The 25,833-nt window shown below is 43.6% G+C and overlaps 1 protein-coding gene and 1 non-coding gene across 3 annotated transcripts in view; both read right to left on the bottom strand.

Annotated features, from left to right (window-relative positions):
* Positions 1-2,829: 2,829 nt before the first annotated feature.
* The window catches only part of LOC118795268 (collagen alpha-5(IV) chain-like), a 39,767-nt gene continuing 16,763 nt past the window's right edge, over positions 2,830-25,833 (bottom strand). For both annotated transcript variants that reach the window (XM_036553634.1, XM_036553635.1), the window contains 34 exons: positions 25,060-25,141; positions 24,930-24,965; positions 24,578-24,751; positions 23,312-23,401; positions 23,099-23,182; positions 22,357-22,427; positions 22,045-22,233; positions 21,116-21,281; positions 20,785-20,877; positions 19,718-19,825; positions 19,457-19,551; positions 17,832-17,982; positions 16,810-16,923; positions 15,010-15,174; positions 14,824-14,910; positions 14,518-14,649; positions 14,220-14,318; positions 14,041-14,130; positions 13,505-13,644; positions 12,648-12,774; positions 12,177-12,257; positions 11,819-11,917; positions 11,621-11,671; positions 10,379-10,561; positions 10,043-10,173; positions 9,244-9,316; positions 8,936-9,007; positions 8,063-8,182; positions 7,538-7,633; positions 6,993-7,205; positions 5,955-6,132; positions 4,876-4,990; positions 4,423-4,595; positions 2,830-3,930 (listed from right to left, as the gene is read on the bottom strand). In XM_036553634.1, coding sequence (XP_036409527.1) covers positions 3,852-3,930; positions 4,423-4,595; positions 4,876-4,990; positions 5,955-6,132; positions 6,993-7,205; positions 7,538-7,633; positions 8,063-8,182; positions 8,936-9,007; positions 9,244-9,316; positions 10,043-10,173; positions 10,379-10,561; positions 11,621-11,671; positions 11,819-11,917; positions 12,177-12,257; positions 12,648-12,774; positions 13,505-13,644; positions 14,041-14,130; positions 14,220-14,318; positions 14,518-14,649; positions 14,824-14,910; positions 15,010-15,174; positions 16,810-16,923; positions 17,832-17,982; positions 19,457-19,551; positions 19,718-19,825; positions 20,785-20,877; positions 21,116-21,281; positions 22,045-22,233; positions 22,357-22,427; positions 23,099-23,182; positions 23,312-23,401; positions 24,578-24,751; positions 24,930-24,965; positions 25,060-25,141 — 3,957 coding nt within the window. In that variant the 3' untranslated portion in view covers positions 2,830-3,851. The remainder of the gene's footprint in view (positions 3,931-4,422; positions 4,596-4,875; positions 4,991-5,954; positions 6,133-6,992; positions 7,206-7,537; positions 7,634-8,062; positions 8,183-8,935; positions 9,008-9,243; positions 9,317-10,042; positions 10,174-10,378; positions 10,562-11,620; positions 11,672-11,818; positions 11,918-12,176; positions 12,258-12,647; positions 12,775-13,504; positions 13,645-14,040; positions 14,131-14,219; positions 14,319-14,517; positions 14,650-14,823; positions 14,911-15,009; positions 15,175-16,809; positions 16,924-17,831; positions 17,983-19,456; positions 19,552-19,717; positions 19,826-20,784; positions 20,878-21,115; positions 21,282-22,044; positions 22,234-22,356; positions 22,428-23,098; positions 23,183-23,311; positions 23,402-24,577; positions 24,752-24,929; positions 24,966-25,059; positions 25,142-25,833) is intronic.
* Positions 8,622-8,703, bottom strand: trnas-gcu. Its single transcript has one exon. It is a non-coding gene; the product is annotated as a tRNA-Ser (tRNA).

Genomic DNA, 25,833 nt, shown 5'->3' with positions numbered 1-25,833 from the left:
GTCTCCACTTAATTCCTGTTTATTGAACACACATCACACTTTCACACTCTTTGTGATCATTATGCAGAAAATGCAGCTTCAGACTGTACCTGTTTCTGATGTCCTGAACAATGTTTGGCAAGACCTCATGAAAGCTAAGAGTCTCGCCAACGCCAGCCCACAGCAGGAACACAGAGAGCAGGAGAACCACTCTGCCAATACCGGTCAACACCTGGAGTACACATACAATCAAAACTGAAACAAACATACATTCAACTTACCTGAGACATACCCACACACGCACACACACACATACATACACACGCACACACATACACACACACACACACGCACACACACACACACAGATGTGCTCACACATACAGTACATAAATATACTCACATGAACACAGACATGTACTTTCACACACAACTGTATTCACACACACACACACACACACACACACACAGGCATATATATAGGAACATACACATGCACGTGTATGTGCACACATTCACAGGCAAGCAAAATCAAGAGACGAAAACAAACTTGGGAACATCAAATGAAGCAACAGACAGACAGAGCAACAGTCAGGCAGGCAGACAAACTGCAGGATGGTACTTGCCATGGTGGAGAATCACAGCTGAGTTGACAGTTGATATTAAGATGACGGTGAAGGAGAGGGGTTATATAGAGAATGATGCTCTGACTCTGTAAGGGTGTGACTCGTTGATACATTATCTTGCAACGTCTTTTTAACAGAAGAGTGGAGTTATGTTGCAATACCTGGCAGATCTGCAGCCACAGGCTGGCTGTTGGGGGCACATCTAACAGTGCTTTCAAATGACACTGCAGCTGCTACAGCTCTGTCCCATATCGCATCACTATCTTTGCTTTCTTTGAATATATGATAAAGTTGTGCAGAACAAGCATAAGTGTATTTTTAAATACATACACATACACACACACACACAGGCTGGCAACTTTATTAGGTACACTTACCTAATAAAGTTGGTCTAAAGAAAAGCCTGAATTTTCCCTTCAGAACAGCTTGAATTAGTCAGGGCATGGACTCAGCAAAGTGTTGTTGAGGGAAGGGTGTTGTTGCTGGCCCACTGCGACTCCAGCACTTCCCATAGTTTGTGCAAATTGGCTGGTGGTGGATCTCATTCCATGTCATCCCACAAATGCACACCACAGTTTGAGATCTGGTGACTGGGGAGGTCAGTGCAGTAAACCAAACTATTCCTAGACAATTCTAGCCTTGTGGCATGGAGCATTATCCTGCTAAATAAGCCCATTTGCAGATGCAGACTCCAATCAAGATCTAGAGATGTATGTATGTATGTATATATGTATGTATATACACACAGACGGGTGACAAATTAAACCCTGAATAAATTAGTGGAGAAACATAACGAATGCAGATGCTTCCACACAGGTGTACTGCATGGTACAATGAATGGTTTGATGAGTATGAAAATTATGTGAATCATATGCTATGGCCTTCGCAGTCACCAGATCTCAACCCAATTGAACACCTATGGGAGATTTTGGACCTACGTGTTACACAGCGCTCTCCACCACCATCATCAAAACACCAAATGAGGGCATATCTTTTGGAAGAATGGTGTTCCATCCCTCCAGTAGAGTTTCGGAGACTTGTAGGATCTATGCCAAGGCTCAAATACAGTATTATCAATACAAGGTTTTTTTTTTTTTTTTGCTGATCTTTTGGCACTTGTTCTAATATCGCTCTGATCTCTGTGTTTGCACCTTTAGTTTGTGGGCTTAATGTCCACATGTTTGTAACTGCTCTTCTAATGAGTCGGTAGTTTACACTTCCCCTTCTCAGCTGGCTGCATAAACCTGTGAAAGATGACAGTTAGTTCAGGGTGCATGCAATTTTGATAGTATGAACTTTGTTATCTAAACAACACTAGGATAATTGTAATTTTCCTAACTTGTTTTTGCGTGAAACTGTTTTAGCACTCTGTGATTTATGTAGTATAGTATAGCAGTGATTAGTTTTGCAAGTGCATTTTAACTGTTTGCCCTATTAGTTGGTAGTTTAAGCCAAGTGTTTCCCAGTCCTGGTCCTGGGGGCCCCCTGTGTATTCTGGTTTTCATTCCAGTTGAACTGTAAAATAATTAGGGTTGACTGAGCTGGAAGCTCAACACTCTTTATTTGGATGTATACATGTGTTTATTTACATCTCTACATTAAATCTTACATAAATTCTTTGTGAGTATATTATGCTGTTACACACGTTTGTACTAATATGAAAGCAAGGCAACGTCTTTTTTAACATCTTTCTGTGTGTGTGTGTGTGTGTGTGTAAGAGAAAGAGAGAGTTTCTGCTCTATCAAGGCATATTGTCCATTTCTAGCCAAGGTTCAATAACAGCAACTGTTTCAATTTTGGTATGAGGGATTAATTCCTTTATTAGGATTGCTTTCATAGACAGATACTGAATATTATCAGCCCAAATATGATTGTGCATTTTCATATTACATACTGTGCCCATAATGTCCTTAGTACATTTTGCATAATTTTTCATTCTTATCTCCAGTGGCAGGAACCCATTTTGAAAAAAAAAAAAAAACTGCTTGCTTAAAAATACAGAGCAGAGTCTGAGCCACTGTGTCATTATTGAGAATCATTACAATGCTATAGAAGCCCTACACCAGGGCCAACAACCAGCAGCGTGCTGTATATCTCGCTGAAATGCACACACTATTACATTGCATTATTGTCATTTAGCAGATGCTCTTATCCAGAGTGACTTACATATGTTACAATTTTAACATGTCATCCATTTACACAGCTGGATATTTACTGAGGCAATTCTGGAATAAGTGCCTTGCCCAAGGGTACAGCAGCAGCGCCAGAGTGGGAAATCAAACCTGAAGCCTTTTGATTACGAGCCCTGCTCCTTACCACTGTGCCACGCTGCCACCCTCACAGCACACAAACACAGACAAACACCTGTGGCCTGAAAGCGATGGAAAGATGGGCGAGACAGAAAACCATCCACTCCAACAGCGTGATCATGTTTATTAATAATCTGTGCATCCCGAACAGTCAAACAAGTTTCGGTGACCTCAATGTGGCGACGCCCGTGTAAACCTTCTCACAGAACCCAGAGATCCTGCCACAGCCTCACGGCATCTCCTCTGCCCGTGAACAACTGCCAACACAGTTTATGAAAAGCAGCTGAACCTCGGCTGACACTGCGTACGTAAAGTTAGCGTGTAAAGCTGTGAGAGAAGCGCAGCCAGGCCTGTGCGTGAGGGAAAGGAAGTCACTGTCTTCTGACGGAGACAGTGTTTCGCACCAATCTGTCTTAGAGTTTGCAAGTAATCACGGGAAAAGCAAAAGAAAGCCGTTTGGCTTCAATACGGTATCACCCAAAGGTGAATTGAAGTTGTGTTAGCAACTACCGGAACTTAAAACCGCAGGGTGCAGGAAGTGTCACACAATCAGGAATAAACGCCTTAGTGCTGGGACTCGATGGGGAGGGAGAATCTGCTAACGATTAGGGGTGATATCATTACAATTACTCCATTCACGGTGAAGGATTGATAAGAACTTCATATATTTTACAATGCAAATTATACCCAGATCCCTTTAACAGACAGCAGTTCAGTCCCAAGTCCCTTTGTTCAGCTTGTGCTTAGGGAATACGTTTAGAAAATACAACACAATTTACAAATATCAAAGGATGCTCTCAGCATAGTGAGGATGGGGGTCTTTCCAGAAGAGTCAGCTCTGACCCCTTGCATCTGCTAAAGGCACTAGGGCCTGTCCACTCTTCAGGCAGCAGATCACTGGTGCCATGACTCCACTCCTGTGTGGCTGAGACTGGGACTATTGTTTCATGCAGACACGACAGCGACTGATGACTTCTTCCAGGAAGGGTGGTTTTACTGTCCGTGGAACTGGCCTCCTGCTCGAGCACAAAACTACATTGTAGTTACATTACATATAGTACAGTACTGCACAGAATAGTACACTGAATACCGCTGTGTACTTACAATACAGGACCATACTTTAATGATTGCCATTATCATGTATCATATACAGTGCTGTATACTACAGTATATAGCCCTGTGATTACATTAATTGCATTACTTTATTATCCTGAATAATACACTAAATAGAGTACTTATACCATTGCAGTGTTTTATTATACTGAATATAGTGCTACAGTGGTCAGAGCAGCAGTGTGGAGCAGTGATCAGGGCAGCAGTGTGGAACAGTGATCAGGGCAGCAGTGTGGAACAGTGATCAGGGCAGCAGTGTGGAGCAGTGATCAGGGCAGCAGTGTGGAGCAGTGGATAGAGCTGCAGTGTGGAGTAGGGTGAAGCTGTGTAGCTGCAATAATGTCCCTTTAAGTTCCCTTGGACAGAGACATACAAAAGGTCGAATGCTGTTTCACCTGAACATGTTGTTGGGATCAAGGGAGGCCAGCCAGTAGCTGTAGGAGTCAGTGAAGTAGTTGCAGGTGCCACGCTCATGGCACTCAATGAAGGGAACCTGGCGGAAAATCTCAAGACAGGAACCAGGGGACACCAAGGCCTGCCCAGAGCCTTCAGCCCCTACACCGGTTTGCTGTGCAAATAGAGAGAAAGAGTAGGAGAAAATTTAACTATGAGAAGGACACCACTGGATTTCCAGTATGTAGCAGCTTGTTATAGGCCGAAGGACATTGTATTTGCACAAGTATTTGCATCATTATTTAACAAACCTTTTCCAAATTTCAGATGACCATTGTTATTATTATTACCATTTTTATAATTAATGTTACCATTCACACACACACACACACACACAAACACACACACACACACACACAAATGTATATGCATACACAGACAGCATTTGGCCCTACCATGGCAAAGGAGTATCCTGTCCACAGAGATATCCACCCCTGGGGACAGTCTGGGATCCGAGTAGTTTGGCTGTGAACAGCAATCGTGTTTCCTCTGGTCTCACAAACTGAACACCTGGAAGGGAGACCATACAGGTGTGCACTACTGCCTCTCTCATGAAATATTTCATCCATAGGTACAGCATTGTCACCACATTAGGCATTTATCCCATAATTGTTTATTTCAATGCTGGTCCTACAATATTTCTCTTCATATATGAACCATACCATGGGTCAGTAGGTTTCCCTTTATGCTGTTTTGTTTTAGACTCAACTATGAAATTGAACAGTACTCACAGTAACTGGCTAAGAAATTCTACAGCACTCACAGTAACTTCAGCAACATTCACACTCACTCGCCATTGAGATTGAACAGCACTTATAGTGAACTATCAGGAGACTGGTCAACTGTCTATGAGATTGGACAGCACTCACAGTATCTGGTTATTGACAGAGGACAGCCTCTCATTGCAAATGACCATGAGACTACACTACTGGTCAAAAGTTTTAGAACACCTCCATTTTTCCAATTTATTGAAATTTAAGCAGTTCAAGTCCAGTGAATGACCTGAAATGGAATAAAAGGAAGCGGTAAACTGCCAGAGGTTAAAAAAAGTTTAGGTTACCAAAAACTGAAAAATAATGTAAATATGAGTTATAAAAAATCCTTTTTCAGAGAACAAGTAATGGGTTACTGCTTTTCTGCAGCAATGGAAGTAAATTAAGCCTTGAAAGTTGATGCAAACAATTCCTACAGGTGTCCTGACTTTTCTTGATTACTTACAAACTCTCTGTCTGTATAAAAACAGTGTTAGAACAGACTGTGTTACTACACCCTCTGAAGCATTATTTGGACAATAGTGCACTGCAGGAAGTAGTATATTGCTTATCATAATGGCAAGAAGAAGGCAATTAACAAAGGAAGACAGACAGAACATTATAACCCTTAAAAGTGTAGGACTTTCCTTTACAGAAATTGGGGGTGTTCTAAAACTTTTGACCGGTAGTGTATACACCGCTCACGCTATCTGTCACTGTACCTGCTGATGAATCTACGCAGAGAATTGGCTGGGATGGCCTCCATGTTTGCAGGCATGGCCTCGTCAGTGGACAGCCAATAGGAATAGTCGTTACGAGAGGCATAGCGACAGGTCCCATCAATGTCACAGTGAAGGAAAGGCATGGTGGTGAAGCGAAGCAGACAGCTTCCCAGAGTGCCTAAGTCACAATGAAAAAAAATTGAACTGGGTCAGACACACAGGGTGTGTGTATACATGTGTGTAGGTCTACAGTACTAGTCAAAAGTTTGGACACATCTCATTAAGATAACGGGAAACATGCATTTAAAGACATTTTGATCTAAAGACTTATTATTTTGTTTAAAAAACATTTTTTTTTTTTTTGCAGAATCTAAAATATAAGATTTTTATTTGTTTGCTTGGTACCTCATAATTTGCTGACTTTGCCTTTTGAGCAAGCATGAGGAAATCTGGCCATCAGATTAGTGATGGCAAATATCTTACTTGCTGATGTGAGCTTGAAATGTTTTTGTAGGCCGTGACATTCCAAAAACAAATCTGCACTGCTGACACTAGCAAAGCCTGTGACTTAAATATTGTCAGTTTCACCTCTAAACAACTGACACACAATGATGATTTCATTCTGTTTTAATAGCTTGCTGAATAAGGTGAAGCTATGAACATATCAGAAGCACATATGTAACAATATAATTAGTATTAGTATTTAATTCCTTGTATTACATATACATATGTGTATGTGCGAATGCATGTGTAAGTGTGTGTTGTCAAGTTTGTAGGTATTTGCATGCATGTGTATGTGTGTGTGTGTGTGTGTGTGTGTATTTCTGCATGTACTGATAATGAATGTGTATTTGTACATATGTAAGCGTGTATGCGTGATTGTATGGTGTTAAGGGTGTCCTTCTGTGTGTCATTAGAGTGTAAACGCGTGTGTTGGTTTTGGTGCATGGCAGTGTATGTCGTCCCTGTGTGGGTATAAGTGTCTTGGCATGCGGCAGTGTATGTCATCAGTGTGTGCGTGCTTGTTTGAGTTAGTACCCAGGTCCTGGCCGTGGCCCCTTTCATGGGCATTGATGAAGAGGAGGGAGTATCCCGAGTAGATCTTGGTGGTGCCTCCTGGGCACTGTGGCTCCTGGGCTGTCTGGCTATGCCTAGTGATCATGAAACTGTCAGCCCCTACACCTGGAACGCTGCTACCTGGTGGGCCTTGTATGCCCTTGGGGCCAGGGGGACCTTGAAACCCCTCTGGTCCTGATAGGAAAAAAAAAACAAAGATACAAACACTGTCTCACCCCAAACACACAGATACATTACATTATTTAGCAGACACTCTTACCCAGAGCGACTTAAATAGGTTATGGTTATGGTTCTTTACAATGTTATCCATTTATACAGCTGGATATTTACTGAGGCAATTGTGGGTTAAGTACCTTGCCCAAGGGTACAGCAGTAGTGTCCCAGCGGGAATTTAACCGGCCACCTTTCGGTTGCGAGTCCTGCTCCTTTACCACTACGGTACACTGCCACCCTACTTATCATAAACACAGACACAGTACTCACAGGTGTAACTCAGCTGCCCTTACCTGGCCCTCCAGGTGGTCCATGGTCTCCTTTCTGTCCCGGGAACCCCGGAAGCCCGGGACGCCCAGGACTGGACAGCCCCTTAGGGCCCTGGGGTCCTGCCAGAGAGGGGGACAGGGTCATATACACCCCAGCCAAACAGCACTGACTTCAAGACAAATCACACATCCTTTTAACTCACTGACTAGTCTGTAGTCAAATGTCCATTATATTACAGTATTTGAGTTGGATTTAAAGCATTCTTTTTTGATATTTATCCAAAAATTTAGCTGGATATTTACTGAGGCAGCTGTGGGTTATGGACCTTGTCCAAGGGTACAACAGCAGTGCCCCAGCAGGGAATCTAATCAGCAACCTTTCGGTTATGAGACCTTCTCCATGTGCTACACTGTCGCCCAAATACATGCAATTGGTTGGCCACAAGTGTGTGTGTTTCAGTGATTGTGAGCATGTGCATGTATGTACGTGTGTGCATGTGAGCCTGTGCGTGTGTGTTATTCATTACTGTGAGAAGGTCTGTGCTCTACCTGGAGGTCCTGGTGGTCCTGGTGGTCCCAGTTCACCCTTAGGCCCTGGATACCCTGGACCGCCATCTGGCCCCGGATCACCTGGCACCAGCGTCACCTTCCCTTCACAGCCTTTTTTTCCTGCAACATGAAAACACTATGCTTAATGTACTCAAAAATGCACTACACAGAATTCAGTGCGTATTCAGTATACACACAATAATCACCCCCCTGAGAACTCTCTTCTTTACAGTATTTCATTACTGGCATTTAGCAGATGCTCTTATCCAGAGCAATTTACATCAGTAACAAGTTTTTAAAAAAAATTTCATGGCCACTATGGGGAATCAACCAGCAACCTTTCAGTCTTTCAGTTATGGGCCCTGCTCCTTAACCACTATGCTACACTGCCACCTCTAGATGCTTTACTGTTACAATATGGCAAAGATGATACATTGGCACAGTAACGTAACATCATGATTGATCACACCCTTCCATATGAGTTTGAAAGTCTGCTTCTTGAAAAAGCAATAACATGTTACAGTGAGGCATTGAGCCGTATGTAGGAAAACGCACCACTTGACAAGGATGGGATTCGAGCCCACACGTGCAGAGCACAATGGATTAGCAATCCATCGCTTTAACCACTCGGCCACCTTGTGTATCACATGTTAGACACACACACGCTATTCTGCCCTTACACAAGAAACACATTTAACAGCAATCTCCTCATTTGAGATACACATTTTCATTCAATGGAATTCATAGTGAACATGTTATAAAATGTCCAACAAGCATCTATTCCAGATGTGGTCTTATGGTTATATTATCTACAGTATGGAGTGTTAAATGTGTTGCCTTCTGGGTTACATAAAGGACGATAACCTTCCCCACCTTTTGTCCCTGGAGGCCCTTTTTGTCCAGGAGGTCCTTTAGCACCAGGACAACCATCGTCTCCTTTCTCACCTGGAACATTAAAGTAAATTGGATAAATATATATATGTATGTATGTATAATATATATGTATATGTATAATATATAAACACATCATATAATCCATAGAATCATTACTATGTATTTTCCACAGTATGGCGACACTGCATGGATCATTCTTTGTCTTTTAATACAAGTCAGTAAAAGTGATACTGGTGAAAACAATGAAGCCCCTGATGGTAGTTAGAACCATGTTGAAGTGTCATTACCAGGTCCTCCTGGAATTCCAGAGGGTCCAATTTCACCTTTCATCCCGGGAGCGCCAGGTCTGCCATTACCTCCCTGCAGGCAAACAAGCCCAATTAGCTCAAGTCTCAACCACATGCTCTGTGAAATCAACCGTGTGTCCCAGAATATTAACCATGTGTTCTACAATATCAACCAAACTTTCCCAACTGTCATGCCACCTTTTAGCTTTTTTGGTGTTTGAACAACATATGCCAATGAGGTTGGGCTTGGTTAGCACTTAGATGGAGGACCTCCTGGGAAAACCAAATTGCTGCTTGAAGTGATATCAGTGAGCCAGGAAGGGACATTCTTCCTTTAAGCCCAAGTTCAATACAATGCCCCAGTGCATGGATAAGGCTACTGTGCAGACAACGATTCCATCCATTGGTTGAGTCTCTAAACTGAGGTCCTCACTTATTTCAGACATACCAGTACATATCAAAATAGTATTGGTTTTGGTGCGTTAGTCAAGTTCCCCAACTGGTTCTCTATGCCCGGCCGCCAATTTATTCCCTCCTTTATGTGGCTGCACCTACACAAACCTTTGCATTCACTACCCACCTTGATTCCCTCCAAAAGAGAACTGAGCTCTCAGTTGACTTTCCTGGCTAACTTAGATTCTCATAGTACTGTATGCACTGAATTTATTTTTCCTCTCACCAGCACCACTGCATATGGTATGTGTGTGTGTGTGTGTGTGTGTACGCGCGCGTGTGTTTGTGTGTGTGTGTGTGTGTGTGTCATAGAGGGTTGCCTCCTGTCTTTAGTGGTGTGACTCACTGGTTGTCCAGGACTCCCAGGGTCTCCTTTGTACCCCCTTGGACCCCCTAGCCCAGGTAGACCTGGATCCCCCTTATCTCCTTTATAGCCCTGTCCTGGAGGTCCCGGGGGGCCGCGAAGTCCTTGAGGGCCTGCAGGTGGAGAGGTGGGGGGATTACACACAGGTGCAGAGTCAAGGAAGCATGTTTAGTCAATGTTGTGAAAGGAACAACAGATTGCTAAAGTGAAAGATAATATATGTGCAAAGAATCAGACCGCAATGGGGAGGAAGGTAGAGAGTTTTGACACAGGCACAGAGAGTCAGAGACAGACAGCACAGAGAGGATGCCTCCTCACCAGGGCTCCCAGGCCTGCCCTGGACACCAGGATCTCCTTTTGGCCCTACATAACAAGGTCCATTCGGCCCAGGACCACCTGGGTAACCAGGAGATCCATCTGGACCTAGGCGTCCTTTCTCCCCTGGAGGCCCTACAGGCCCCACAACATCAGAGCCAGGATTTCCAGGGTCTCCCTTCTGACCTGAGGAGAAAGACAGAGAGTCTCTCTCTGAACACATGACAACCCAAGCTGCTCAGTCTGTCAAGGCCTTAGTGTGAGACGGCTTTTCCATGTCCCAGTGAGCAGGTAAAAGGCAAACACTGAGGTAGCATTTGATGTCATAAAAGAGAAATTGTGGAATGTCAGGGCCTGAATACGTCATAGCCTCCCATATAATGGCCATTTTACAAATGGCCATTATCTACAGAACTACAGTACATATAGTCAAACATTTGGACACACCTGATTAAGATAATGGGAAACATGCATTCAAACACATCTTGATCGAAAGACTTCTGCTTAATGCTTGAAATTTGTTTCTTTGACAAATACAAATAGTGAAGTGAGGTGCCTGTGTATGAGTTTCTCTCCAAAAAAATTTTTCATTCTAAAAAATTTAGAATACTTTGAAGCTACTTTGAAGAATATAAAATATAAGATAGTTTTGATTTGTGTAACACTGCACAATTCCATTTGTGTTATTTCATAGTTTTGATGTCTTCACTATTATTCTAAAATGTGGAAAATAGTAAAAATAAAGAAAGGTGTGTTCAAACTTTTGACTGATACTGTACTGCTAAACTTGCTTACGACTTTTGCCTTGCTGTCTTATGAGCTGTTAATTCATGTATCTTACTGTAAAATAAATGTGCTGCTTAAATATGTTTCAGTATGATTTAAGTAAACAAATTGTTCTTAAATCATACTATATAAATTGCTTATAATTTTAATTGCAAATCATGTGAATTGTATCATTTCTTACATGTAAATCATGCAGCTTATTAATGTATAAATATATGATGCTTTGATAAGAGTTTCTGTGCAATGGCCTTGAACAAAGACACAAGATAAGTGCCTTATAAATTTACTTAGATAATTAGTGTTGTTTGGGAATATTTTCTTTAGACACAAAAGGCAAAGGGGATCTCTGTCAGAACATAAGACTTCATGTCAGAACCCATGACTCTGTGGGTGAGCCAATGGGATCTCTTCCACAATTCAGACATCGCGTAAGAATGAGGCCCTTAGCCTAAGACTCACCAGTTTGACCTGTCTCTCCCAGTAACCCTGGCCTGCCGTTTATAGTCGCTCCTGAGAAAACAGTGCCCGTGTTATGTTATAAAGTATTTCAGTCTAACATACTGCATCTTTAGTTTTAGTTTATCAGCTTGATTTCAAACCCATAACTCTAAAAACAATGTTCCATAGCAATGCCCAGGGACATGACATTTTACTTACCCATGTCTCCCTTCTGCCCTGCTAGGCCAGGAATACCATCACGACCCTGGTTTCCTTTGACACCTGGAGGCCCTGCAGCACCAGGATTTCCTGGGTATCCTTTAAGGTAAGGCGTAGCCCAACACCATTAAACACAGCTGTACTCAGTCATACCCGGTCAGACACAGTAAAACACAATTTAGCACAGCAGAGTCACACATTTACACCTACAGTAGTCAAAAATGATAAAGCCCAGTCCAACATAGCTAAAGACAGTCACACACAGTTGCACAATGTCATACACAGTCACGTACATTTGAACACACAGAAACAGCCCTGAGTCAAGGCAGTAGAACTGATGGGACCAAAGGAGACAGACCTTGAGGGCCAAATTCCCCTGGAAACCCCGGGAGACCTGGAGGTCCAGGGAATCCACTCTCTCCAGGTAGGCCTGGGGCTCCTGGTATTTATTGAAAAGAGGAGCGAGAGCTGATTTATTTGAACCTATTTATCATCAGCCATTCAGCACTTACAAGAGTCTCTTACACAAGACATATGTGAGTCTCAAGTGAGTCTCAAGTCCTAACTTATGAGTCTTAAGTGAGGTCCTAAGTCATGTAGAAGTTGTGAGAATGAGGAACACTACAAGCATGCGGGCAGCTATGAGCATGTGTAACTGTAGTGAAGTGCAAGAGCCTGGCTCTTTGGCGTCGCAGTCAAAGTCGCATGGTTGGTACCCTGTAGACCCGGGTTCAAGGCCGGGTAGGGTGACTGTTCTCGCCCTTCGCTACAGTAAGGCTATACATTACAGTGATGAAGATCACATTCTCTCAACAGAAAGAAACAAAACCTGGATATCCTTGGGGTCCTGTGCTTCCTTTGGATCCAATGAGCCCCTTGGGACCTGGAAATCCTGGGTTTCCTGATGCTCCACGTTCCCCCTTCAAACCTGATCTACCCAGATATCCTGGGTCTCCCTTCCCATGAGACAGAGAGAAGGGAGAGGGAAGGAGACAAAAGAGGGACCAAGATGGTGGAGAGAGAGAGAGTGAGTGAGAAAAAAAATACATGAAATTATTTTTGTGCTTGTTCTTATTCTGTAGTGAGAGTAAACCAAATTGATTGTAAAGAATGCAATAATGGGTGTCACACGGGACTCTCATGCTAAATCTCACTGCAGAATAGTATGGTGTCCAGGTGTCCAGTTTTTCTAGCATGGGTTTGGCAGTACGTCTGTAAACAACATCACCTGTGTTCAGAAGTAGGAGCCTCAACAATTTAACCAGAACAATTAGAGAACTACTGAGGGGATTAGATTTATTGCAATAAAGCCTTTTCTTACTTTTGCTTTGCAGCTTGTTGCTATAGATGCTAAAGGTAGGGAGTTGTTCAAACAGTTTCTAAGCTGTTTATAATGGGGGACTTACTCAATGGGAGGATAGTTAATGACTCAACAGGAAAGTATGCTTTGTCAATATGCACCAATGAGTTTTTACTGGTTAAGATGATAACCTATTCGTTTTTTTTTTATTTATTTATTTTAGGTTTTCCACCTATCGTCTGCTAATAGCACCTTCCAGAACCATCTGTACTGTAATGTCAGTGTTGCAAAGTCAGTATTGTGGACTGTATCAGTTTTGGTGCTGTAATCAGTAGTGCCAATGCTAGTAGGCACAAAGCAATATGACAGCTGGTCAGTGCTCATACCTTTGGGCCAGGTAATCCAGGTGGTGCAGGCCCAGGACAGCCACGTTCTCCCTTCTCCCCTTTGGACCCAGATATGCCTCTTCCTCCAGGTGATCCAGGTACTCCAGGATCACCAGGGCCTCCTTTGTCTCCTTTCCTACCTAGACAAAATAGTTACACCATCGTGTCTGATCCAACCATACTAATAATCTGCTTCACCCTCAGGTGTGTGTACGCTCGTGTTTGTGTGTGCATGAGGGTGTGCATGTATGTTTTGGTCAATGTTTGACATCACCAGACATCAAGGGTTCTGCTGAAAAGTTGCTGAAAAATCTGATTCTGCATTCTGACAATTTTGTGGAAAAAAAAAACTTTGCATCTATTTTCCCCAAGCTGGTGTCAGTGTCTGTCGGTGTTGGGACACCTCTTCCAGCCAGCTTTTTCCTCCCACTAAGAGTCTGATGATTCAGTCCAGTACTGGGTGCCTCACTTTTTTGCAGGCATCAAATATCATGTGTGTTTGTGTTTGCATGTGTGTGTGTATTTGTAAGACTCACCTGGAAAACCTGTGCCTCCTGGATCCCCCAGTGGTCCAGGGAAGCCGGGTGCACCAGGAAATCCATCACCGCCAGGCTCGCCAGGGCGACCTGAGTACAGAGATACACCACATACATATTGCCCACATACATACACAAACTCACACATACTCGCACAATGTGTGGGAATGGGGCAGGACCTTTCTGGCCAGGACCTCCTGGGATTCCACCCCTCCCACTGGTTCCTTTGGGTCCTGGGTATCCTGGATTGCCTTTATCCCCAGGGAACCCTGGCAGACCTATCAGAAAGCAGAGAGTCACACACTGACCTATCAGAGAGCAGAAAGTTACCATCAGCACCCATATCATCCCACCTACTGAAAAAGATTTTGGCACTGACAATTCTACTACAGGACTTTCCAGATATTACAGGGCTCAGTGGCACTTATTGCATAAGGAAAGGGACCAAGGGTTTGTGGGTCTTTCTGGGGTGCTTACCTGGAGGTCCGGGGTCTCCTGAGGGTCCTGGGGGTCCTATCGGTCTGGGTCCTGGTATTCCCGGTTCCCCAACATTCCCTGTTTCTCCTCTCTCTCCTGGAAGACCCGGTGGTCCACCAGGGCCTCGGGTCCCTGCAAGAAGAATAAATAAACCACCAGCCACCCTGTTAATATCACCCTCAACCCTGTCATTACAACCACCATCATCATCATTATCATCATCATCATCACCATCATCATTATCAGCAGCATCATCAACATCATCATCCTTGGCATTCTAATTATCAGAGGAGTGGATGGTCTGACCTTCAGGACCAGGTGGTCCATCAAACCCAGGAGGTCCATCTGGTGCAATACCAGGCATGCCTGGGATTCCAGGATCTCCCCGGAGGCCTGACAAATCATAGACAGCTCAATCCCAGATCATGTGTTGGCACTGTGTCACCTATTAGTGCTTGCAGACAGTGAATGCACGTTCACGTCTTACATTACCTGGTGTCCCTGGTAAGCCGTTCAGCCCTCTGAGGCCACTTGGTCCGGCAGGCCCTTCACCTCCAGATGGAGAAAACCCAGGAGGTCCTACTTCCCCCGGTGGTCCTGGGCGCCCAAATCCAGGAACACCCGGGATTCCCTTTATTCCTTTCAGTCCTCGAGGCCCTGAGGAACAGAAATAGTGAGAAAAGATGCTGGGGACATATTACTGTAAAGTTTGGGGGCGGGGGGGGGGGGGGGGTTATTTTAGAGAAGAGCGCATATGACTGTAGACTGAGTATACTACTGCTGAAGCCACTACAGACATATTACTTTAAATAGAGAATGGATGTATATTACTTAGACTGGGGGTTCACTAGTACAGAGAAAGGGAGGATACTACTGTAGAGATACAGGGTATATTAATGTAAGGACAAGACTTATAGCTTAAGCAAAGGGAGCATATTAGCTTATATTATAGTAAATTAAATACCCAAATATCTCACTCATAGTATGGTATGTCAGTGTAATGACTAGTATAATGACTAGTTAATACCCAAATATCTCACTCATAGTATGGTATATTAGTGTAATGACTAGTATAATGACTAGTTAATGACAAGTATATTAATGTACAGATTAGAATTATACTAGTGTGCAGAAAGGAGGAATACTAGGGCTATACTGTTGTATAGGAAATAAGCATATTAGAGACTAGATCTGGGATATAGTAGTGCAGACACTGGAAGTATATTAGTTTAGTGTTTCTAATCTGACAATCCATGGGCCACTGCCTGTCTGTGGGAAGTTGCATATGGGCACCCCAGTGCTCTTTGCGAAATGTATAGGTAGCTCCTTAATAAATTAGCTTGATGAATTATAACTATTAAATACAACAGTGCTATTAAACACAAAAGTGATGAAAATCTTGAGCTGCATGGGCTGTTTATGGGAGAAAAGAACAGTCTACACTAACATTTACATGCAGTGTCCGATATGTACCTAGCTAAGTAGCTAGCTAAATCCCTTTCCAAATAACAAATTCTTGGTCTGTATTTCAATGAGCTTGCAATGAAAGCCTTGCTAAAAGGCAACTCTGATGTGGCAGACTAGCATCTTATAAAGAAGTAAGAGACACTTTGAAAATTGCATTTTTTATTGTCACTAGTGCATTTGTACTAAGTAAAATACAGGTACACAAGAGTATTTTGTAGACCACAGAAAATTCTCAGGATGGTTTAAAATTTAGAATTTGCTGTTAGAACATTGCCTGTTAGGCTACTGTGTTTGAGTTATATCTGGGAAAGATACATATTTAGAATATATTTTAGCTTTTTATTAATTGTAACACTACACTTATATGCTTCTTAGGGGTGTATTGTGCTAATCTAAACAAACTCATTTTATCAATCCAGAGAAATACATGTATAAGTGGGAAAGTTTGAAAGTCCACTGAAATCAGTGGCTACATTTAAGTCATTAGGGTTGCCTATGAGATGCAGACCAGGCTTTATTTGGTTCCACTTTAATAATCACAGTCAGTGCTGGAGAGGCTGGCCACAGAGGCAAGAGCAATTTACAAAGAAAGAGAGCATATAGCAACTGGTATCACCTGGCAGTCTCTATTCCTAGTACTAACAAGGCCTGCTCTGCTTAACTACTTAAACTCTGCTTAACTACTGAGATGAGATGAGATGATATGATATGGGGTGTGTTGAGGGTAGTATTTCCATAAGGACAGACCTAGTATCAGTTACACAGAACCAGGGAGAGAGACACAGATTGTGGATTACTATTGTGAAATATGTTTAGTTGACACACCTGGGAAACCATCTTCTCCTTTTGAACCAGGAAGTCCCTCTGAACCCTTGGGTCCACTCAGACACACCCCTGGAAGACCTTGTAGGCCCGGGAAACCTGCATAACCCTTGTTCCCTGAGGAGCAAGGCAAAACACAAGTATGTGTTTGTGTGTGTGCATGTGTGTGTGTGTGGAGGGGTTAGATGTGTATATACAATATTTTTGGGAGTGTGTGGGCGTGTGTGTATCAGGGTTTCCGCTTGGATTTTTTCTTACCAGTCCAGTGTCCGGAAAGAATTTATTTTATCGGACAAATTTGAAACTTACCAGTCTATGTTACAAACGCAAAGTCTACACCTAGCCTACACCTAGGTTGATGAATGAATGACAACAACCTCAAATCAGTTTGACTATTTAATGAACAGTAATGATTAAGCAAAACGAACAGTAACGATGAAGCAAAACGAACAGTAACGATTGAGCAAGACCTCAACATTAGCTGCTAAAACGTAGGCTATTATGAAACATCTGTAACCTGTAACATCTGTAGCCTGTTTAAAAAAAGACTAGGCCTACATGGCAACAAATGTAGCCTATAAGATACCAGATAACATTTTATTTTTTCCTTTTTTTCATTGCAGCAAAGTCCTCTGCTGCTGACTTGAAACCAAATGTGTCCAATGTTACATCTTAAAATGCGCATAAGCTGCGTCTCTCCTCCAGACGACTTCGCAGCGCCATCTTAATTTGGTTCTGCAGAGAGAAACCCCTCTCTGCTGGCACACTTGACACAGGCAGAACAAGGCAATTTTAGCCAGTGTAGCCCAGTCGGGGTACAGCTCGCTGAATTTATAAATAAGCACGTTTTGCTGTCAAAACACAAATGTCCTGTTTAGGGATATCCTTCGTTATAGCTACCTTTTGTGTGAGCATTATTACCGGACATTTTGACCGGCAAGTTTTTAATTCATAGGTTTTTCATAAATTACTGGATAACAGAAACCCTAGTGTGTATGTCTTTTTCTGTCTGTCAGTATAATCACCTTTTTCTCCAGGTCCACCACCTGACCCTGGCCTTCCAGGAGGTCCAGGAGGCCCGTTAAACCCAGAGTCCCCTGGGATGCCAAGACCTCCATCCTCCCCTATTGGTCCTGGTGCACCAGGCGGTCCTTGAGGCCCAAATCCAAATTGACCCTGGGGACACACAAAACACTTGCTAGCTTTTCACTAGAGATCACTTTGTACCATGGGCACATGACACTCACTCTTACTATGTACCAGTCCACTGGAAACTTCAGTCTTGTTTTTTGTCACAAGACTGAGTGTTACTTTATGGTGCATTTCCACCAAGCAGTACAGTACAGTTCGGTACAGTACAGTACGCAATTATTTGTGTTTCCACAAATATGTGTTGATTGGTCGACAGAGAGTCGTCACTTTCGTGCAACAACGTGAATACAAACTAGGGCTGTCAACATTAACGCGTTAACACTCGTTCGCAATTAATCTGGAAACTTTAACGTGTTAATGTTTTAATGCAAATTAATCATATTATCAAGTTTGACCGCAACTCCTTTCTGTAATTCCAGCACGGATATTTACCTGGCTGAATTACTGAAAGGTGTGGCAAACGCAGATGTGCTGAACGGCAAATTTCGTTTTAACCCTTTCGCGCGTACAGTCACACCGGTGTGATTAGCTGTTTAGCGCATATGCTAAAACTGGTGCTATTAGAACACTAGATTGGAGAAATTCTAGCTAATTTTGGCTTTGAGGAAACGGTGATTTAACTGTAAAAATATAACAAATGCTAACTGAAATCTATAAGAAACTTAATAACGACAAATGAAAACATAATGAACCATATAGGGTTACACGCGCGCTCCATACCATAACAAATAAGTTACATGCGAAAGGGTTAAAACGAAATTTGCCATTCAGCACATCTGCGTTTGCCACGACTTTCAAGAATCCAGGTAAATATCCGCGCGTTAACGCGTTAAAGTTTCCAGATTAATCGCGAACGAGCGTTAACGTGTTAACGTTGACAGCCCTAATACAAACACAAAGGTTCAACAACTGTCTCTGCCGTGTTGCGTTCTTCGCGCGCTTTTATGATGTCACGTTACTTACCTAGCTGACGCAGCAGTCGCCATCCAGCACACGCCCCACCTATTAAGTAGGGTACGGTTGGCAGTGGAGACACAAGCCGTACCAGGGTTTACCGTACCAAACCGTTACGTAACAAACCGAACTGTACTGTACTGCTTGGTGGAAACGCACCATTAGAGGCATGAACAGGTTTACAGTTGTTTACAATTCCTCTGCAGAAATTGGAATACCACAGTGCTTGGGTAGACTAAATACAGTAGGGTGTCTCTCTGGACCCAATTCAGGAACCGACCCTCCTCAGATCTGTGCATTCACCATTCCTGGCCACCGAGATTTGCAAGACAGCACAACAGAATGAAGCTGAGGAACAGACAGTGCTGTCTGTCTAGTGTGTATAAGTGAAATGGTTCTGTGTGTCTGTGGTGTTGTGCTGTTGCAGTTTGACTGATAGCATCAGCATCTTTGCTATGGATCCCTTGGTGAAACAAATTAAAGTGGACTCAGGGTACAGAGTGCCGATCTCTGATTAGACATGTGTGCGGTGGTCTGCTTTGACCTTTGGCCCTGGAAACCCTGGGGCTCCTGGAAGACCTGGTAATCCTGGACGTCCCACCCCAGGGAGACCTGGGAGTCCTGGCTGGCCGCTGTCACCTGATGAAACAGTACAGTGTCCTATTCAGGAGGCTTCCAAACACACACTCTCACACACACACATAGACACGTACACAGAGAAACTAAAGCGGAAATGTCTACAGAACATGAATTCCACACATTGAGAACTCGCAGCACTGTATGGACAGAATGATGTCGTTGTTACCTTTGTCCCCTCGGTAACCAGGTGGCCCTGGGTAAGCACCCTGGCCCCTCTCTCCTTTCATGCCAGGACCGCCTGGGAAGCCTGGTAAACCGTCGGGTCCAAACCTGCCTGTAAAAGGACAGAATGCTAGTGAGCTCAGATCTCTTTATGTGTTAAGGTGTGAAGTATAGCAAATCCACAGAAGCATTTTACATAACAGTACATTTGCATAACATGTCATTTTTAATGCAGCAGAATCAATACTGCACTGAATTTATTTAATCATTTAAACACTACACAGATTAACTGATTTCTCATTAGTGTGCTGTAAGGTAAAACATTCTGAATGGATACTGTTATCTCTCTATCCCAGCCTTGATGGCTGAATCTGCACTCTAAAGAGTGGTGTAATGAGGAACTCTTACCAACATATAGTATCAGTCAAAATATTGGACACACCTACTCATTATTTTTACTATTTTCACTACGCATATGTGTGTAGGCCTTTAAATCAAAATGTCTTTGAATGCATTTGTCCCATTATTTTAATTAGGTGTGTCCAAACTTCTGACTGGTACTGTAATTCCACCAGAGTAGAGCCAGTTATGTCCTGCCATTGCAGATTCCTAGTTATTATCAGGTAAAGACACAGCCCAGACATGGCTGGTTTCCCTTAATTCAGCTTGTCATGCTTTAGTTATTACCTGGCTGGTTACACTAGACATAAGTCTTTGATCGTATCACTCTGCATCACTCTCCCTGTATTTCCCCACCCTCACCACTATCAGCCAAAAGTGATACACCCACTGAGTGATACACAGTCCCCTCCTCAGTTCCTACTTCCTCACACACTCCCCTACCCAGATATTGATAACTGGTCACCAGTTTAAGGATTATTCCAGTTTCTGTGACATAAGACCCCACACACGTGTGACATTCCATACATTCATTGCTAAAAACACATCTGTCCTGAGGAGGGAGGGGATTTGTGCTAAACCTCATACAGAATTGACAAGGTTTAATTAAGAAGGAAGGTTTCATTTCCCACAACACCCAACTCCAGTTTGAGACACCACCCCACTGCTCACCTGGTGGGCCAGTTGTCCCTTTGGGACCCCTGGATCCTCGGGGACCTGGGTCTCCTGGGATATCAGGAACAGGGAATGAATCCCCTTTCTCTCCTGGAAAAAGTCATGTCACCATCTGAGTCTCCATGGATCATTCATAAACCTTTAATAGAATTCTGTTCAATGCTAAAAAGTGCAGCACATTCAGTAGGGAAATGGATGACAGTGTAGAGTAGAAAAATATCTTTAAGACATGCTTAGGTGTGGCTATGTGCATTGGCCACATTCTTCAGTGTAGGTGCATATGCTGGTCACGTTTGAAGCTTAAGATGTTCTTGCTCTTGATTCATACCTGGTTGTCCATAAGTGCCTGGAAAGCCTGGTAACCCTTGGCTGCCCTTCGGTCCTGGTGCGCCTTGTGGCCCAGTACCTGGGGAACCTTTCGCTCCGACTTGCCCCGGGGGTCCTTGAGGCCCAGGAAGTCCCGGAAATCCCACCTCCCCCTTCACGCTGAAGGGCTACATCAGCAGCAAATATATCTACTTATTCATTATCAACACAACATTGTTTATATCCCATCCACAGTGTCACAGTGCTGTTCCATTGTTTGTCACAGCATTTACAGCCAGTCATTACGTGACACCTGATAGAACATACGCACTTGACCACTTGAACATTGTACATCTGCCATCCATTTCAAAATGACGCTCATTCCAAAATGCCAAGCTTTCTGTGTTTCTGCTGCCATTTTCTTAGGTATTTTATTAGGATTATCATATCAGCTTGAGTGGGGTGTCAGTGTAACACAGTGGTTAAGGAGTAGGACAGTGACATCAGAAAATTTTCACGTTGATGGGGCCTGTAGTAGAGGGATTACATTAGAGGGGGCCATGTGTCCCAGACACTGGGACTTTCTGTGCATGTGTGTACTAGTCTGTGTATGTGTGTGAACATGTGAATGTGCATGTGAGTAAGTATACATGTGTATATATATGTATATATGCAAGGGCGGCTGTGTAGCATAGTGGTTAAGGAGTGGGACTCATAACCAAAAGGTTGCCATTTTGATTCTGAGCCGGAGCACTGCGGCTGTACCCTTGGACATGCTACTTATCCCACAGTTGCCTCAGTAAATATCCAGCTGTATAAATGGATAATACTGTTAAAAAAAACTACATCCAACATAAGTCGCTCTGAATAAGAGCGTCTCCTAAATGCCTGTGACGTAGTGAGATCAATGTCAGTTTTGGTGTGTTGGAAAGACATGGAGGTTGGACTAACCGAGTCACCCCTGGGACCCCGCTGTCCTTTTGGCCCTGGGTATCCACGGGGCCCAGGAGCTCCACTTGGCCCCTGACTGCCTAGGGGACCAGGTGATCCTTGCTCACCCTTCTCTCCAATTTCAAAGCTGTAGCCTCCATCCCCTTTTTCCCCCTGGCTGCCTGGGGGACCTAGTCTGCCAGGAGGGCCCTGCAGTCAGCATAGAGAAAACGCCAGAAACATCCTCCTAAAATTAAAGCATTGCTGTGGACAGAGTGGGAAGAATCACCATAGAAATCAGTCTTACAGGCTGATGAATCCAGCTGAACTCACCTGAGGACCTGGCAGCCCCCTTTGCCCTTGGATGCCAACGCTTCCTTTGGAACCAGGAAATCCATCCAAGCCTGAGCAAGACACGTACAGTACAAGTCAAAGGTTTGGACACACATTTTTGGGCACATTGGACACATTTTTACTATTTTACACATTTTAGAATAATAGTAAGGACATTATACAAATAATACAAATGTAATTATGCAGTGACCAAAAAAGTGTTCAAAGTGTTCAACAAATCAAAACTATATTATATTTTAGATTATTCAAAATAGTCAAAAATATATATTTTTTTAAACTAAAGATTTTTTGGAAAGAAATTTATGCATAGGCATCAACTTCATTTTTTTTATATTTGTCAATGAAACAAATTTCAAGCTTTAGGTCTTTTGATCAAAATGTTTTTGATGCACATTTCCCATTATCTTAATCAGGTGTGTCCAAACTTTTGACTGGTACTGTAGGTCAACTCAGAAAGTTACAGATAGATGCTGTAAAACTGCACAACAAGCAGCACAACTGATTTCCACCAACACCACTTATCCATAGTGGTAACACTGATAACAATATTAATTATGTTCCTACTGGTCACCTGTTCCCGAATGGTCATGTGGTCTAATTGCTGGTACTGTATAAATCACCCTGTAAATCTCTAACTACTTCCTATCTATTCCACACACATCCTGTACTCAATACATTGTTTCATGTTTGATCACAGATTTGTCAGGGGGAATGACATTACCAGATTCTCCTTGTGGACCAGGTGGACCAGGAGGACCAGGACGCTGAGGTTCAGGACAGTCTCTGCAGGTGTCACCCTTGTCCCCTGGGACAGAGACAAGACCACATTAAACAGGAGATATTTACACATCTACCAACAACTGGGCTGCAGAAAAAGCAGAAGATACAAACATCTACCATTCCAACTTTCTAGTAAAGAACAAATGGTACTAACCTGTCTGTCCCGGGTTACCTCTAGGTCCTGGGGGCCCCCTAATTCCCTTCTGTCCCTTTCGCCCTGGGAGCCCCTGACCATCAAGTGGACCTGTGTGTGAAAAAAAGCCTGTTAGAATTCTGTAACATGGAAACACTGAAACACGGATCATATGGTGAATAATTATGTATCACAGAATATATGTAGCGGAGAATATGATGTCACAAATAACTGAACAAACTACTGACCACCTCCCTTGTGGTGTGACCGTTTCTCACCCAGTTAGAGTCCAGTATTTCCAGATGCTCGTACAGCAGTAGTAAGCTGTGAGTGGCATTTATGTAGTGTCTTTCACTGATCCCAAAGCACATTACAAAATCGCTCACCACACAGATAGCCAATAACACTTGGTTATGATAAGAAGGCCAGATTGAGAGGGCTGCAGTGGTCATTTTTACATTTACATTTAAATTTATTCATTTGGCAGATGCTTTCATCCAAAGCGTCTTACAAGTGAGGCAAAGTACAACACAGGTGAAAGCCATACACGGAATCACAATATTAGCAGTGCTGCATGACCAAGTTTCAATAGTTGGTTAGACAAAGTACAAGCTAGCTGGTAGAGACACGTGTATTAAACCATTAAATTTTAGTTTTTTATTTAAGAAAACCAGAGTTTAGGACATAAGAAATTGCTTTAGGTGGTGGTGATTCCGGTGATCAGGTGAGTATGGAAGAGCTGTGTGTTCAGATGTTTCTTAACAATAGTAAGGGATTCAGCAGAACAGGTGAAGTGTGGAAAGTCATTCCACCATCAGGGGATAATGGCACGGAAAGTTCTGGATAGTGATTTTGTGCTGTGATGTGATGGGACCACCTGGTGTTTTTCTGAGACACCAGGGAAGCCCTCTCTCCTTGTAATAAAAGCCATGGTAACAATGATCATCACAGCAAGACAGGATCTCAATTCAACATCTCACTGGAAAGACAGCATTTTCTACAGTATTTTGCTATGGTCATTGCAGTGGGGCATTGTATTACTTGGTCCAGAGGGGAGACTGCCTTCCACTGAGTGCCATTAACAGTAGGGATGGTGGCCTCACACCAAAGAACAGGCCAAGCCTAGCCCCACTAGGTGTCGCTACAGCTTGGTAGCACCTTGTCTTCATGTCTGTGCTTTGTGTTAGAGACAGCACTCTGAGCAGTAAGGACATGCTGGTAGTCATTGGCCTGTCAGTCTGATGAAAAAGTGCACAGGGGCTGTGTCTGGAGCAGTTGAGCAGATACCAAAGGGGTCTGGGATGCCTGGGGGGCCTGGGTCGCCTGGGGGCCCAGGTGGTCCCGGAGGGCCATCTTGTCCAGGGGGTCCGGGAATGTAGAGAGAGTCTCCCTTATCTCCTTTAAAGCCAGAGGGGCCCGGTGGACCAGATGGTCCTGGCGGACCAGGGGAAGACTCGCCGCCTGCACAGAAAAATGACATGTGAGTGCATACATGTAAGTGTGGGTGTACATGCACTGTCGTGTGTGTGAAAGCGTATGTGTAGGCATACGTTTGTACATATGTGTGAGTGTCCATGTTCACAGGGGTGTGCATTTGCATGTGAGTGCGAGGGGGTGAAAGTACTATCAGGGTGACTACCTGGAGCTCCTGGATTTCCAGGGAAGCCATCCACACCTGAAACAAAGGCAGGCGAGACAGCCTGTCACAGAAACTCATCGACTGACCACTGGTGACAGTGGAGGGGCTACGTGATGCATAGCAAGCATACCTCGAAATCCAGGTGGGCCTGGGGGTCCTTGTGGGCCAGGTAATCCAGGCTGTCCTTTGGTAAACTCCCCCGGAAATATCACCTGTGTGTGTTGGGGTGGGTGACCAGGTCGGGGTGTTCACTTAGATTTCATATTCGAACATTGTTAATCCAAAACTACCTGAAAATCTGGAATGTTTTAAACTGAGAGCCTGCATTGTAAACATGAGTAATCATACTTTGAATACGCTGTTAATTGTCCTTAAACCCAAAAACTTCAGTACCAGTCAAAAGGTTGGAAACACCTGATTAAGATAATGGAAACATGCATTCAAAGTCATTTTGATGTAAAGACCTATGCTTACATGCTTAAAAATTGGTTCTTAGATAAATATAAATAGTGAAGTTGATGCCAATGTATGAATTTCTTTCCAAAAATTTTTAAAAGTATTTTTTGGCTGCTTTGAATAAGATTGTGACGGAGGCCGGGTGGGGTGACTGCTCTCGCCCTTCACTACAGTTGGTGTCAGGAGTGGGATGGCTTGCCATGAGGCCATCAGAGCCGTGCCCAGTGTGTGAGCCGTATGAGGGACCCCCAGGTTAGGTTGACCCCGGTGTGAGGAACCCCAGAGACGGGTGAAGCACTGGTGAGTGGGGCACCCTGGGATGGGAGAAGTATGGCAAGAGAATGAGCGCATGAGCGCATGAGCGCGCTTCCCGAAGGGGAGGGCAGTGTGACAGAGTGCCGTCACTACAGTTGAATATGCACTTCCCGAAGGGGAGGGCAGTGTGACA

Source organism: Megalops cyprinoides, chromosome 20 (assembly GCF_013368585.1).
Source record: "Megalops cyprinoides isolate fMegCyp1 chromosome 20, fMegCyp1.pri, whole genome shotgun sequence".
Taxonomy (NCBI): domain Eukaryota; kingdom Metazoa; phylum Chordata; class Actinopteri; order Elopiformes; family Megalopidae; genus Megalops; species Megalops cyprinoides.
Note: the sequence above shows the minus strand (reverse complement) of the source record. Positions and strands in the feature narration are given on the sequence as shown.